This window comes from Scyliorhinus torazame, chromosome 13 (genome assembly GCF_047496885.1).
Source record: "Scyliorhinus torazame isolate Kashiwa2021f chromosome 13, sScyTor2.1, whole genome shotgun sequence".
Taxonomy (NCBI): Eukaryota; Metazoa; Chordata; class Chondrichthyes; order Carcharhiniformes; family Scyliorhinidae; genus Scyliorhinus; species Scyliorhinus torazame.
In genome coordinates, this window is record NC_092719.1 from 109,040,845 (window position 1) to 109,055,792 (window position 14,948).

The 14,948-nt window shown below is 48.1% G+C and overlaps 1 protein-coding gene across 1 annotated transcript in view; it reads left to right on the plus strand.

Annotated features, from left to right (window-relative positions):
• Nucleotides 1–957: 957 nt before the first annotated feature.
• Nucleotides 958–14,948, plus strand: part of parp3 (poly (ADP-ribose) polymerase family, member 3) — a 61,461-nt gene continuing 47,470 nt past the window's right edge. The window contains exons 1-2 of the mRNA XM_072472045.1: nucleotides 958–1,082; nucleotides 13,397–13,592. Of these exons, the coding sequence (XP_072328146.1) occupies nucleotides 13,416–13,592 (177 nt within the window). The 5' untranslated portion in view covers nucleotides 958–1,082; nucleotides 13,397–13,415. The remainder of the gene's footprint in view (nucleotides 1,083–13,396; nucleotides 13,593–14,948) is intronic.

The window sequence follows — 14,948 nt, forward strand, 5'->3', positions numbered from 1 at the left end:
GTACCATTCGCAACCGTGTTGGTTCGTCTGTGTAGCAGAGTACCCAACACTTCACCCACCACCCTCACCCCCACCACCCTCACCTACACACCACCCTCACCCCCAACACCACCCTCACCCCCAACACCACCCTCACCCCCACCACCCCCACCCCCCTCTCACCCCCAACACCCTCCACCCCACAACCCTCCTCACCCCCACACCATCCTCACCAACACCACCCTCACCCCCACACCACCCTCACCCCCAGCACCGTCACCACCCTCACCCCCACCACCCTCACCCCCACCACCCTCACCCCCACACCCCCCTCACCCTCAACAGGCACAAGTGAACCTCACCGTTGAAAATATGCCCCAGTGGGGTGGAGTATTGTGGAGGTCCCGGAGAATACCGGGTCAGGCCCAGGACTGATATGCCAGCAGCGTTTACTCTACGTGCGGAGTGGAACACACTGACGCCCCTGTCGAGGCCGGAGAATTGCGATTTGGGGTGCCCGATTGCAGCGTCAGCCGACGGAGAATCCCGCCCATTGGGTGCGTGGTCGGGGGTAAAGTTCCTGGACTGGATGTTGAAAATCCTCCAATCAGTCCAGTGTTCACATCTGGTTACTGGGCAAAGGTTTTAATTATTTACATATGGGGGGTGGGTGATCAATGGCAGGAACAGCCGTGGGTGGGTGAAGAGGTAATTGTAAGTCATGTAGCTCCAAGCAGGGTTGCATACCCGAACACTGTGACCGTCAGCAGCTTGAGAAGGATATATTCCTCAGGTAAAACTAGGCCAGTGGATTTGTCAGCTGCGTGGCTGCTCAGTAAAGAGGTTTGAACGATCACAGTGAGGAATGTCAACACTAACTGGAGTTTGGGCTACTGCAGGGCTGAAACTGGAAGGGGGAGGGTTAACAGTGTGGGCTGTGAGAAGGATGCTGCTTCCATTTCTGATTGGATCAGTGTTTGCTGTGGGTGAGGCCACTTCCCCTAGCAGCTGATCCTGCTTGTACAGACTTGTTCAGCCTGTTCCTGAGTTCTCCCAGCCAGCAGCTTCCATTACAGACTCCGGACCAGAATCCTAGCCCAACAGTAAGTACCAGGCCGTGGGTGGCACGGGCAACGCTGACGTTCCTTACCCATTCCTTGGTGTGTCCGTTAGTGGCTTGCAAAGGCACTTCAGAGAGCAGTATCTCATGTAAGTCATGTATCTCGGCCAGACTGGTAACAACAGCAGCTTTCCTTCCGTGAAGAACAGTAAACCATTTGGAAAGAAAGACTTGCATTTATATAGCACCTTTCACAACTATCAAAGCTCTTTAACAGTCAGTGGAGTGGTTCAAAAGTGTAGTTAGTCATTGTAGGTTTTTAATGAAAGTCCACCAGCTTTCTGGTCATTTTTACAGATACAAATGTTTTATTGAATTCAGTTTCTCCGATTAAGATGGTGGGATTTGAAGTTTCCTGGATGACTAGACTAGGCCTCTGGTTGAGAATTCTAAGTTAGAGATGCACTCACTGTACATGGCACTGTTGATTTCTAAGTACCTTCAATGTGACTGACATTGCCTGAAATGGGGCCGTGGTGCTGCTTATTAATGAACCCCTGTGCTCCCAGATTTTAAAATTCTCATCCTTGTTTTCAAATCCATCCGTGGCCTCATTCCTCTCCTCCTCTATGTTGACAACCCTGTGAGGTATCTGCGCCTCTAATTCTGGCCTTTGAATTTAATTCCTCCACCGTTGACAGCTGTCCTTCAGCTGCCTTAAGCTCTCGAATTCCTTCCCTACAACTGCCTACCTGCCTCTCTACCTCACTTCCCCCTGTGTTAGCCTTGATTCAGTTGGTGGCTCTGTCATGTCTGAGCCACATGGCTCTTGGGGTTAAAGTCCCACTGCAAGGTCCGAGTGCAAAAATCAAGGCTAGCACTCCAGTGTACTGCAGAGGTAGTGTTGCACTGTCAGAATAGCTATCTTTCAGAGGACATGTTAAACTGAGACCCTGGCCCGTCTGTCTAATCAGGTGGATGCAAACGGTTCCATGAGACTATTGTGAGGAAGAGCATGGGAGATTCCATATTCCTCTCTCAACCAGCATCATAAAAAGCAGAATTTCTGGTCATTATTGCATTACTGTTTGTGCCGTTTTAGCTCAGTTGGCTGGACAGCTGGTTTGTGATACAGAGCGAGGCCAGCAGCGTGGGTTCGATTCCTTACCGGCTGAGGTTATTCACGAAGGCCCCACTTTCTCGATCTTTCTCCTCACCTGAGGTGTGGTGATCCTCAGGTTAAATCACCACCAGTCAGCTCTCCCCCTCAAAGGGAAAAGCAGCCTCTGGTCATCCGGGACTGTGGCGACTTTACTATTTATTTACTGAGCACATGTTTCCTACATTGCGACAGAGATTGTGAAGCGGCTTTGGAAATGTTCAGCGATCAAGAAAATCTCTATATAAATACATGTCTTTCTCTTTAAGATATGCTTCTGTGCCCTGCCCTAACATCTCCTTACATGGTTCAGTGTCAAATGTTGTTGAATAACAGTCCTGCAAAGCGCCTTTGAATGTTTTCATCTACTTAAAGGTTCTGTGTAAATGTAACTGTGAGTGGCCTGGCCTCTACCCCTCTGGCCAAGGCAACAGTCCAACAGTCATCTGCTCTCGGTTGTGGTGAGAGGCTTGCGGGGGGGGGTTTGCCTTAGCATCCTTCAGGGTCTTTTCTTTCCACTACCATAGCTTGAAGATGTTTGGGAAGTGGCCGTCAGTTGGGATTCGGAAAGACAGCATCATGAATGTCACCTGGAAAAATCAGAGATTTTTAACTTCAGTGATATTTATTATGAGATAGCAGATGAGGGATTTAAAGGGACATTGCACATGTTGGTCACAGTAAACCTTTGCTGTAAAAGAAGCAACAAGAGCTGTACGCCATCTTTCATTATAACAATGTGACATACAAGCAATATGGTGACGCCATTTACGCCCCAGGGCAGTACTGAGGGAGCGCTGCGCTGTTGGACGTGGGGTTTTTCAGATGAGATGCCAAACTGTGGCTTCAGTTGCCCCATTAACTGGATTGAACGTCATCTTTGAAAGTACTTTCCTTGGCTGTAAAATGCTTTGGGCATTCCAAGGTTGTGACAGGCCTTAAAAAATGCCTTTTCTTTACTTTCATGTTTATATCGCTATGTGTTCAAGCAACAAACCAACTGATATTTTTTAGGCAATACTGCCTGTTTAGGAGTTTTTAAAATAAAAGTTTATTAATGCTGTTTATCTGTAGATTTAAGTTGAGGATTTATTTCTGCTTCATTGTGCAACAAACCTGGCCTGGTTGTTGTGTTCCAGGCCTTAGGCCTGGGTGTGATTTGCTGGCTTGGAAAACAAAGCCTCCTGTGATTGGCTGGCTTGGCAAATAAGGCCTCACTGTGATTGGCTGGCTTGGCAAACAAGGCCTCACTGTGATTGGCTGGCTTGGCAAACAAGGCCTCATTGTGATTGGCTGGCTTGGAAAACAAGGGCACACTGTGACTGGCTGTTTAAATAATATCTCGTTCATCCCTTTGCTGCTGAAGAAAGTAGATCTGCAGATTTTGGACACCATGGACCATTTATAATACAAGGTGAAAACCCCAAACTGTTAGTTCCTGCGTTTAATCCATTTAGGAAGCAAATCCAGGAAGCACATGTGTGAGGGGCATCCTTTGAAGCATGTATCAGCTGGAAGAGGAATTGTGTGACAGCAGGAGTTGTAATAGCTCTGGGCCCACAGGGTTGAGTGAATAGTGGGCCTGGCGGTGGGGCTGGGTGCATGGCTGCTTTGATTAACTACTTTCTTGAGGGTTGACTAGAACATAGAATATACAGTGCAGAAGGAGGCCATTCGGCCCATCGAGTCTGCTCCGACCCACTTAAGCCCCCACTTCCACCCATTCCCCAAACCCAATAACCCTTCTAACCTTTTTGGACACTGAGGGCAATTTAGCTTGGCCAATCCACCTAACCAGCACATCTTTGGACTGTGGGAGGAAACCGGAGCACCTGGAGGAAAACCACGCAGACATGTGGGGAGAATGCGAAGACTCCGCACAGACAGTAATCCAGTGGAGAATCGAACCTGGGACCTGTGGTCATATGCATCACTGTAAATACACAAGGGGTTAATGTACATACACTACTTCTGGCTATGATGTGGCGATGCCGGCGTTGGACTGGGGTGAGCACAGTAAGAAGTCTTACAACACCAGGTTAAAGTCCAACAGGTTTGTTTCAAACACTAGCTTTCGGAGCACTGCTCCTTCCTCAGGTGAATTAAGAGGTATGTTCCAGAAACCTATATATAGACAAATTCAAAGATGCAAGACAATGCTTAGAATGCAAGCATTTGCAGTAATTAAGTCTTTACAGATCCAGAGATGGGGTAACCCCAGGTTAAAGAGGTGTGAATTGTCTCAAGCCAGGACAGTTGGTAGGATTTTGCATGTCCAGGCCAGATGGTGGGGGATGAATGTAATGCGACATGAATCCCATGAGGCCACACTCGTGTGCGGAACTTGGCTAGAAGTTTCTGCTCGGCGATTCTGCGCTGTCGTGCGTCCTGAAGGCCGCCTTGGAGAACGCTTACCCGGAGATCAGAGGCTGAATGCCCTTGACTGCTGAAGTGTTCCCCGACTGGAAGGGAACATTCCTGCCTGGTGATTGTTGCGCGATGTCTGTTCATTCGTTGTCGCAGCGTCTGGCATGGTCTCGCCAATGTACCACGCTTCGGGACATCCTTTCCTGCAGCGTATGAGGTAGACAACATTGGCAGAGTCGCACGAGTATGTACCTCGTACCTGGGTGGGTGGTGTTCTCGCGTGTAATGGTGGTATCCATGTCGATGATCTGGCACGTCTTGCAGAGATTGCCATGGCAGGGTTGTGTGGTGTCGTGGTCGCTGTTTTGAAGGCTGGGTAGTTTGCTGCAAACAATGGTTTGTTTGAGGTTGCGCGGTTGTTTGAAGGCAAGTAGTGGGGTGTAGGGATGACCTTGGCAAGATGTTCATCTGCATCGATGACGTGTTGAAAACTGCGAAGAAGATGTCGTAGTTTCTCCGCTCCGGAAAAGTACTGGACGACGAAGGGTATTCTGTCGGTTGTGTCCCATGTTTGTCTTCGGAGGAGGTCGGTGCGGTTTTTCGCTGTGGCGCGTTAGAACTGTCGATCGATGAGTCGAGCGCCATATTCCGTTCGTACGAGGGCATCTTTCAGCGTCTGTAGATGTCTATTACGCTCCTCCTCGTCTGAGCAGATCCTGTATATACGGAGGGCTTGTCCATAGGGGATGGCTTCTTTAATGTGTTTAGGGTGGAAGCTGGAGAAGTGGAGCATCGTGAGGTTATCCGTGGGCTTGCGGTAAAGTGAAGTGCTGAGGTGACCGTCCTTGATGGAGATGAGTATGTCCAAGAATGCAACTGATTTTGGAGAGTAGTCCATGGTGAGTCTGATGGTGGGATGGAACTTATTGATATCATTGTGTAGTCATTTCAGTGATTCTTCGCCGTCGGTCCAAAGGACAAAATGTCATCGATGTATCTGGTGTATGACGTTGGTTGAAGGTCCTGTGCGGTGAGGAGGTCTTGTTCAAACTTGTGCATGAAGATGTTGGCATATTGAGGTGCGAATTTGGCCCCCATAGCTGTTCCGTGCGTCTGGATGAAGAACTTGTTGTCGAAAGTGAAGACGTTGTGATCCAGAATGAAGCGGATGAGTTGCAGAATTGCGTTTGGAGATTGGCAGTTGTCAGCGTTGAGTACTGAGGCTGTTGCAGCAATGCCGTCGTCATGGGGGATGCTGGTGTAGAGTGCTGAGACATCCATTGTGACGAGGAATGTTCCTGGTTCAACTGGTCCATGGGTGCTGAGTTTCTGTAGGAAGTCCGTCGTGTCGCGACAGAAGCTGGGCATACCTTGTACGATGGGTTTCAAGATGCCCTCGATGTAGCCAGAGAGGTTCTCACGTCATCGATGAAGATGAACATCTTGCCAAGGTCATCCCCACACCCCCATTACTTGCCTTTAAACAACTGCACAACCTCAAACAAACCATTGTTTGCAGCAAACTACCCAGCCTTCAGAACAGCGACCACGACACCACACAACCCTGCCATGGCAATCTCTGCAAGACGTGCCAGATCATCAACATGGATACCACCATTACACGTGAGAACACCACCCACCAGGTACGCGGTACATACTCGTGCGACTCTGCCAACGTTGTCTACCTCATACGCTGCAGGAAAGGATGTCCCGAAGCATGGTACATTGGCGAGACTATGCAGACGCTGCGACAACGAATGAACGGATATCGCGCGACAATCACCAGGCAGGAATGTTCCCTTCCAGTCTGGGAACACTTCAGCAGTCAATGGCATTCAGCCTCTGATCTCCGGGTAAGCGTTCTCCAAGGCGGCCTTCAGGACGCGCGACAGCGCAGAATCGCCGAGCATAAACTTATAGCCAAGTTCCGCACACATGAGTGCGGCTTCAACCGGGACCTGGGATTCATGTCGCATTACATTCGTCCCCCACCATCTGGCCTGGGCTTGCGAAATCCTACCAACTGTCCTGGCTTGAGACAATTCACACCTCTTTAACATGGGGTTACCCCATCTCTGGATCTGTAAAGACTTAATTACCTGCAAATGCTTGCATTCTAAGCATTGTCTTGCAACTTTGAATTTGTCTATATATAGGTTTCTGGAACATACCTCTTAATTCACCTGAGGAAGGAGCAGTGCTCCGAAAGCTAGTGTTTGAAACAAACATAGATTCATAGAATTTACAGTGCAGAAGGAGGCCATTCGGCCCATCGAGTCTGCACCGGCTCTTGGAAAGAGCACCTTACCCAAGGTCCACAACTCCACCCTATCCCCATAACCCAGTAACCCCACCCAACACTAAGGGCAATTTTGGACACTAAAGGCAATTTATCATGGCCAATCCACCTAACCTGCACATCTTTGGAATGTGGGAGGAAACCGGAGCACCCGGAGGAAACCCACGCAGACACAGGGACGATGTGCGGACTCCGCACAGACAGTGACCCAAGCCGGAACCGAACCTGGGACCCTGGAGCTGTGAAGCAATTGTGCTATCCAAAATGCTACCGTGCTGCCCGCAAACTTATTGGACTTTAACCTGGTGTTGTAAGATTTCTTACTGTACACCTAGCTAGACACTAGAGGGAGCACCAGAGACATCAAGACACCCAGACGTGACACTACCACAGGGGGGCATTACACCAACCCATATAAAAGGACACCGCATACATGCTCAGCCTTTATCCAGTGGAGACACTTAGTGAGTACAGACAGGGTTGATTGAAACACATCACACCCACCACGTGGATTGTAGCAGACTGGTTAGTCAGTCTGAGTAGCGATAGCAGGATTAACAGTAGAGTCGAATCCAAGTAGGAGAATCATTAACAGTAATAAATGTGTTAAAGCTATCTCCAAGTCTGAACCTTCCTTTGTCAGAGTGCACATCAAGGAAGCAGCTTATGCTACGTCAAGAGCATAACAAAACAGGACCCTGGCGCTGTGAAGCCACAATGATAACCACTATGCTACCGTGCTGCCCAAGGACGGTGAACAATCTGTGTTTCCCTGGAAACTCCAGGAAAGGAAGATTAATCCCTGGGCCATTGTGTGGTAAAAATAATCAGGCGAGGCACCACTGGAGCATTACTAATATGGCGTGTTTTTGTTTATTATTATTTAAAAATTGTAAATGAGAGATGGAGGCAGGTAGTCAGCTGGGACTGTATTCTTCCAGGAATACAGACAATCTCTGTGCTTGGCAACCTGACCTCTAAACAGCATTGAGAACAAATGGGAGACCTCCTCAGGCTGCCATTGAATTGACGTCAACCTTATCAGATAGCCCCTCCAAAAATGTCTGGATTTTGCGTGAGGGTCCGAGAGGTGTCCAGCTCCATTAATCATTAAAGATAATTCATGAACAATTTGATCTGGATCATACTGGAGTGTAAGAGGGCATGGTGATTCTGCTTTGTAAACAAGCTGTTTATGAAAAATGCTGAGGGGTTTGCTTTTTGCTGTTCCTTTTGTTCGAAAAGAGTTGTCATGTGAGAGTAAACTTTAAGAAATGAGTGTTTAAGAAATGTACCTTTAAGAAATGGAGCTGCTCATGTTACTGGAGTGATGTCAGAGTGTGGGTGGAGCTGAGCTCCACTTCTGCTTTTTAGTTTCAGTTTGAGAAAGAGCTTGGGTGTGTCTGTGTTTTTCAGTGAGCTGAATCTGAAGTTAATAGCTGTACTGCTGTGATCTCTGCCATCCAAAGACTATCTATGGATCATTTGGTGAATTCAGAAGAAGTATAAATGTTTTCAGTCTTGAATGTAAACCCTGATGTGCTCCTGTTTGAAGGTTTGTTAAGTCTTTTGGATGGTAAAAGGACAGCATACAGATTACTTAGTGTTGTATTCTTTGGGGGGTGTATTTGATTTACTGGTTGCTAAGATATTCACTGTTTGTTTTAAAAAGGTTAACTTGAGTTCATAGAATAAACATTGTTTTGTTTTAAAAACCACTTGTCCATTTCTGCTGTACCACACCTGTAGGGTGGGCCGTGCGCTCCCCATATCACAATCTATTAAATGTTGTGGATCAGGTGAACTCCATGCTACACTTTGGGGTTCTCTGAACCCTGACCCATAACCGAGTCGAGTGGTCTCCAATGGGCAGAAGCTTGCAGGTAACGCGATTTGATATGAGGCCAAAATTCCATTTTCCGACAGTGCGATGAACTTCAGCAATTTTGTTCTGGGGGTCTTTAAAGGCGGGTTAAAGCCAGTCGAGCTTCCTGATCAGCAATGTCAGGAAGCCCTTTTGCATCCATTAGCAAGTTATGCATCCTCATTGAAAGGCCAACTCACCGGGATTAAGTTCTCCCTCCAAGTTAAGTTACTTGACAGTGAGAAATTGGAATGTTCACCTTCATGACTGCATTTACGTGGCTTGTACCCAATGAGGTACCTGATTAGCCGCGAGTTCCTGTTGCATTGTCCTCTTTTGGGGAGAATCTGCAAATGAGCAGCCTAAACTCGAGACCGATTAGTGGCACCGCAACCTGTGTGGAGGTTAACTCTGAGAGGGGTGGAGCAGTGGCCGGGTAAAAATGGCAAGGATAGTGCTGGCTGTCTGGGTGCCCTCCAAATGCGGCACCGGGACCTACAACCCCACAAGGTAACGGTGGGGATGGTGGCTTCCTGCCCACCCTCTCCACGAGATCCTGGGGGGAAATTTGCTAATGCTCTTCGGGAGGGTTTAAACTAGTTCAGCAGGGGCTTGGGAACCTGAATTGTAGCTCCAGTATACAGGAGATTGAGAGTAGTGAGGTCATGAGTAAGGTTTCAAAGTTGCAGGAGTGTACCCAGGCAGGAAGGTGGTTTAAAGTGTGTCTTCTTCAATGCCAGGAGCATCCGGAATAAGGTGGGTGAACTTGCGGCATGGGTTGGTACCTAGGACTTCGATGTTGTGGCCATTTCGGAGACATGGATGGAGCAGGGACAGGAATGGTTGTTGCAGGTGCCGGGGTTTAGATATTTCAGTAAGCTCAGGGAAGGAGGTAAAAGAGGGGGAGGGGTGGCATTGTTAGTCAAGGACAGTATTACGGTGGCAGAAAGGGCTGAGAGGTGGCAAATGGAGTTTAATGCAGAAAAGTGTGAGGTGATTCATTTTGGAAGGAATATCAGGAAGACAGAGTATTGGGCTAATGGTAAGATTCTTGGCAGTGTGGATGAGCAGAGAGATCTCGGTGTCCACGTACATAGATCCCTGAAAGTTGCCACCCAGGTTGAGAGGGTTATTAAGAAGGCGTACGGTGTGTTAGCTTTTATTGGTAGAGGGATTGAGTTTTGGAGCCATGAGGTCATGTTGCAGCTGTACAAAACTCTGGTGCGGCTGCATTTGGAGTATGCGTGCAATTCTGGTCGCCGCATTATAGGAAGGATGTGGAAGCATTGGAAAGGGTGCAGAGGAGATTTACCAGAATGTTGCCTAGTATGGGGGGAAGATCTTATGAGGAAAGGCTGAGGGACTTGAGGCTGTTTTCGTTAGAGAGAGAAGAAGGTTAAGCGGTGACTTAATTGAGGCATACAAGATGATCAGAGGATTGGATAGGGTGGACAGTGAGAGCCTTTTTCCTCGGATGGTGATGTCTAGCACGAGGGGACATAGCTTTAAATTGAGGGGAGATAGATATAAGACAGATGTCAGAGGTAGGTTCTTTACTCAGAGAGTAGTAAGGGTGTGGAATGCCCTGCCTGCAACAATAGTGGACTCGCCAACATTAAGGGCATTCAAATGGTCATTGGATAGACATATGGACGATAAGGGAATAGTGTAGATGGGCTTTAGAGTGGTTTCACAGGCGGCGCAACATCGAGGGCCGAAGGGCCTGTACTGCGCTGTAATGTTCTATGTTCTATTCACCGTACTCTTCGTGGATGCATTGGTAATGAGCTAAACAGTGCAAGGACACATGTGGCGAGCTGTGCCCCCTCCCCATCCAGCGGGAATCACTCCCACTTTCGCTCCTGCTCTCAAATTTAAGCCGGGATTTTCCTGTTCCGGTATGGTGTCACCCTCTGCGGGTTAGCTGAAAATCCATCGACTCTCAGATGGACCTGAAGATCCCAGTCTTAGACTCCAGAATGGAAGATGCCGGTTGATGGCTTTGTTAAGGATGAGAGGCCTCAGGCTTCAATCTTCAATCTGTCTAAGGTAGCAAGTGGGGTCAGTAATGGTACAATCGGGCTTATTAACACTGGATAAAGCACAATGGGAAGATACAAAGTCTGAATAACTAAATTCTCAGCACAATACGCTACCTTCTGGAGTGAATGGGAAGTGTAAATTGAGCTGGCTGAATGTAAGGGCTGATAATGTAACAGCTGATCACAATCTGTGGAAAATGATGATGGCTAATAGTTGTGGAGGCATTGGTGGTGATCTTTCAGGAATCACTGGAGGAGGGAGGGTCCCAGAGAACTGGAAAGTGGCTAATGTAACACCGCTGTTTAAGGGAGGGAGGCAGAAGGTAGGAAACTATAGACCGGTTAGCCTGGCTTTCGTCATTGGTAAGACTTTAGAGCCCATTATTAAAGATGAGATTAAGGAGTACATGATAAAATAGAACTGAGTCAGCACAGCTTCTTCAAGGGGAGGTCATGTCTGACACATCAGTTAGAGATCTTTGAGGAGGTAACAAGGAAGTTAGACAAAGGAGAACCATTGGGCGTGATTTATTTAGATTTTCAGAAGGCCTTTGATAAAGTGCAACATAGGAGACTAAGAGCAAGATCCTGGCATGGATAGAGGATTGGCTGACTGGCGAAAGGCAGAGGGTGGGGATAAAGGGTCTTTTTCAGGATGGCAGCCAGTGACTAGTGGTGTGCCTCAGGAGTAGGTGCTGGGACCACAACTTTTCACAATATACATTAACAATCTGGAAGAAGGGCTGAGGCACTGTTGCTATGTTTGCAGATGATACAAAGATCTGTAGAGGGACAGGTAGTATTGAGGAAGCAGGGGGGGCTGCAGAAGGTTTTGGACAGGCTAGGAGAGTGGTAAAGAAGTGGCAGATGGAATACAATGTGATAAAGTGTGAGGTTTATGCACTTTGGAAGGAGGAATGGAGGCACAGGGGGCCACGACGCCCCGACTCCCCGACGCCGGTGCGCGATTCTCCGAGGTGCATTTTGGACAATCGCCCCCATAGACTATTTTCTAAATGGGAAAAAGCTTCGAAAATCTGAAGCACAAAGGGACTTGGGAGTTCAAGATTCTTTTCAGATTAACGTGCAGGTTCAGTTGGCAGTTAGGCAACCACGATGTTAGCATTCATATCGAGAGGGCTAGACTATAAGACTAGGGATATATTCTGAGGCTGGATATGATTCTAGTCAGACCCCATTTGGAGTATTGTGAGCAGTTTTGGACCCTGTATCTAAGGAAGGATGTGCTGCCCTTGGAAAGGGTCCAGAGGAGGTTCACTAGAATGATCCCTGGAATGAAGAGCTTGCCGTACGAGGAACGGTTGAGAACTCTGGGTCTGTACTCGTTGGATTTTGAAGGACAAGTGGGAATCTTATTGAAACTTGCAGGATACTGCGTGGCCTGGAAAGAGTGGACGTGGAGAGAATGTTTCCACTTGTAGGAAAAACCAGAACCAGAGGACACAATCTCAGACTAAATGGACGATCCTTTAAAACAGAGATGAGGAGGAATTTCTTCAGCCAGAGAGTGGTGAATATGTGGAACTCTTTGCCGCAGAAGGCTGTGGAGGCCAAATCACTGAGTGTCTTTAAGACAGAGGTAGATAGGTTCTTGATTAACAAGGGGATCAGGAATTATGGGGAGAAGGCAGGAAGAAGGGGATGAGAAAAATATCAGCCATGATTGAATGGCGGAGCAGACTCGATGGGCCGAGTGACCTAATTTTGCTCCTATGTCTTATGGTCTTATGGAGGGAGTGAGTTGTGGGGGAGGAGGACAGAGGGATGGTGGAGGGGAGGGAGGGATATGGAATTCCCTGTTGAAATTAACCCTGCCACACTGTCGGGTTTTAACAGCAAGTCCAACAATATCTCTCCCTCTCCTGTCTTTTCTGCCACCTCTTTCCCCTCCTTCCTCCCTTCCTTCCCATCTTCCTCTTTTCCTGGGCTGCTATTTCCCCACTGACCCCTTTCACCCCAATCCCTGAGCATTCTCTTTCTGACGAAGCCCTCCCACCTGCATGATCTCTCTTTCTTCCACAATCTTTTCACGCATTCTCCCTCTCCCCCAGTGTCCCCTATTCATGCACTCTGGGTGGAAATCCCCCATCCCACTCGTGGCGGGAGCAATTGGAAGATTCAGTGTGAGTTGAAAAATATGTGGCTGGATTCTCTGTTTGGGAGACTAACGGCAGCATGAAAACGGTGGTGTTTTACGCCAGGAAAACTGACGCAAAACGGGGGGAGGTGCTAGCAGGACGGCAGGTAGAGCTCCCAGCTGCCGATATGGCCCAGATCATTCTCGGTGTGTGGCGCGCGACAGCGGCCTGGAGCGGCCACGCCATGTTTCATGTTTCAAGACCGGTGGGCTGGAGAGAGTGATACAAGATGCTGGACTGGTATTTAAATATTGCGCCGGGCTATTTGAAACCACCAGCTGATTCAGCGAAGGGGAACTCACCTCTGCATAATTAATGAGGTTCCAGCTGCAGAATCTGGCAGGGGGGGGCCGCCATTCTAGCCAGTGGGAAAGGCAGTACCGGAGCTGCTAGCCATCGCACTTAGTCTCAAAAATGAAACATTCCTCCCTCTCTCTTTCTCGTCCTCCCTCCCTTTATATTTCCAGTTTCCAGCTCGAATCAGCGATGCCACCAAAGAGGAAGTCAGCTGCTACCAAATTGGCCAAGCAAAAGAAGGTCAAAGTTGAGCCAGAGGAGGACAATGTCAAGTCAACTATTGAAGCTTTAAAAGCTGCTCCGAAAAACAAGGTCAAGGCCAAGATTGACGAGCATTGCCAGCTGAGCTCTAATGGACTGGCGACGGTAGGTGGCTCCAGTGTTGTTCATATTTCTACACACTCTCGTGCAGCAATTACTGGGCAGTACGGTAGCATAGTGGTTAGCACTATGCCTTCAGAGTGCCAGGGCCCCAGGTTCGATTTCCTGCTTGGGTCACTGTCTGTGTGGAATCTGCATTTCTCCCCATGTCTGCATGGGTTTCCTATAGTTTCAAATTGGCCCTTCGAATCTTCTCCGCCATTCAACATGATCATGGCTGATCTTCCAGCACTCGCCAAATACCCCTTGACACTCTTAAGAGTCCAGAAATATATCTATTTCCTTCTTAAATAGTGATTTAGCTTCTGTGGTGGAGAATTTCACAGGCTGAATGAAGAAATGTCTTCTCATCTCAGCCCTAAATGGTCTCCCCTGTATCTTGAGACTGTGACCCCTTGTTCTTGGACCACCCAGCTCGAGGAAACAACACACCTGCATCCAGTCTGTCCAGCCCTGTCAGAATTTTATACACTTCAATTAGATCCCCTCTCATTCTTCTGAACTCCAGTAAATACAGGCCCAGTCGACCCAACCTCTCCTCGTAGGACAATCCTGCCACCCCAAGAATCACTCTGGTGAACCTTCGCTGCTTTTCTTCTGCGGAAAGTATATCCTTTCTTAGATAAGGAGACCAGAACTGCACGCAATACTCCAGATGTGGTCTCGCCAAGGTCTGTTTGTTGAGACAGACTAACTCGCCACAGACCAACGATCAAAATATTAGCTGCTAGGTTCACATTTTAGAAATTTCCAGACAGTAACTTCATTGCAGTGTTAATGTAAGCCTACTTGTGACACTAATAAAGATTATTATTATCATAATGAATGGTGCAGTAGGCTCGAAGGGCCGAATGGCTTCCTCCTGCTTCTCTTTTCTCTATGTTTCCATGTAAATCTGGAGATTGGAAGTTCATCTCAGTCATAGAACATACAGTGCAGAAGGAGGCCATTCAGCCCATCAAGTCTGCACCAACCCACTTAAGCCCTCACTTCCACCCTATCCCCGTAACCCCTCCTAACCTTTTTTTTTGGACACTGAGGGCAATTTTAGTATGGCCAATCCACCTAACCTGCACGTCTTTGTACTGTGGGAGGAAACCGGAGCACCCGCAGGAAACCCACGCAGACAAGGGGAGACCGTGCAGACTCCGCACACACAGTGACCCAGCGGGGAATCGAACCTGGGACTCTGGCGCTGTGAAGCTACAGTGCTAGCCACTTGTGCTGCCCAAATAATGTAATGGCCCAAGTAATGGTGACCATGAAACTAGCATCGACTGTTGTAAAGACCCATCTCATTCACTAATGTCCTTTAGGGAAGGAAATCTCCCGTCCTTACCC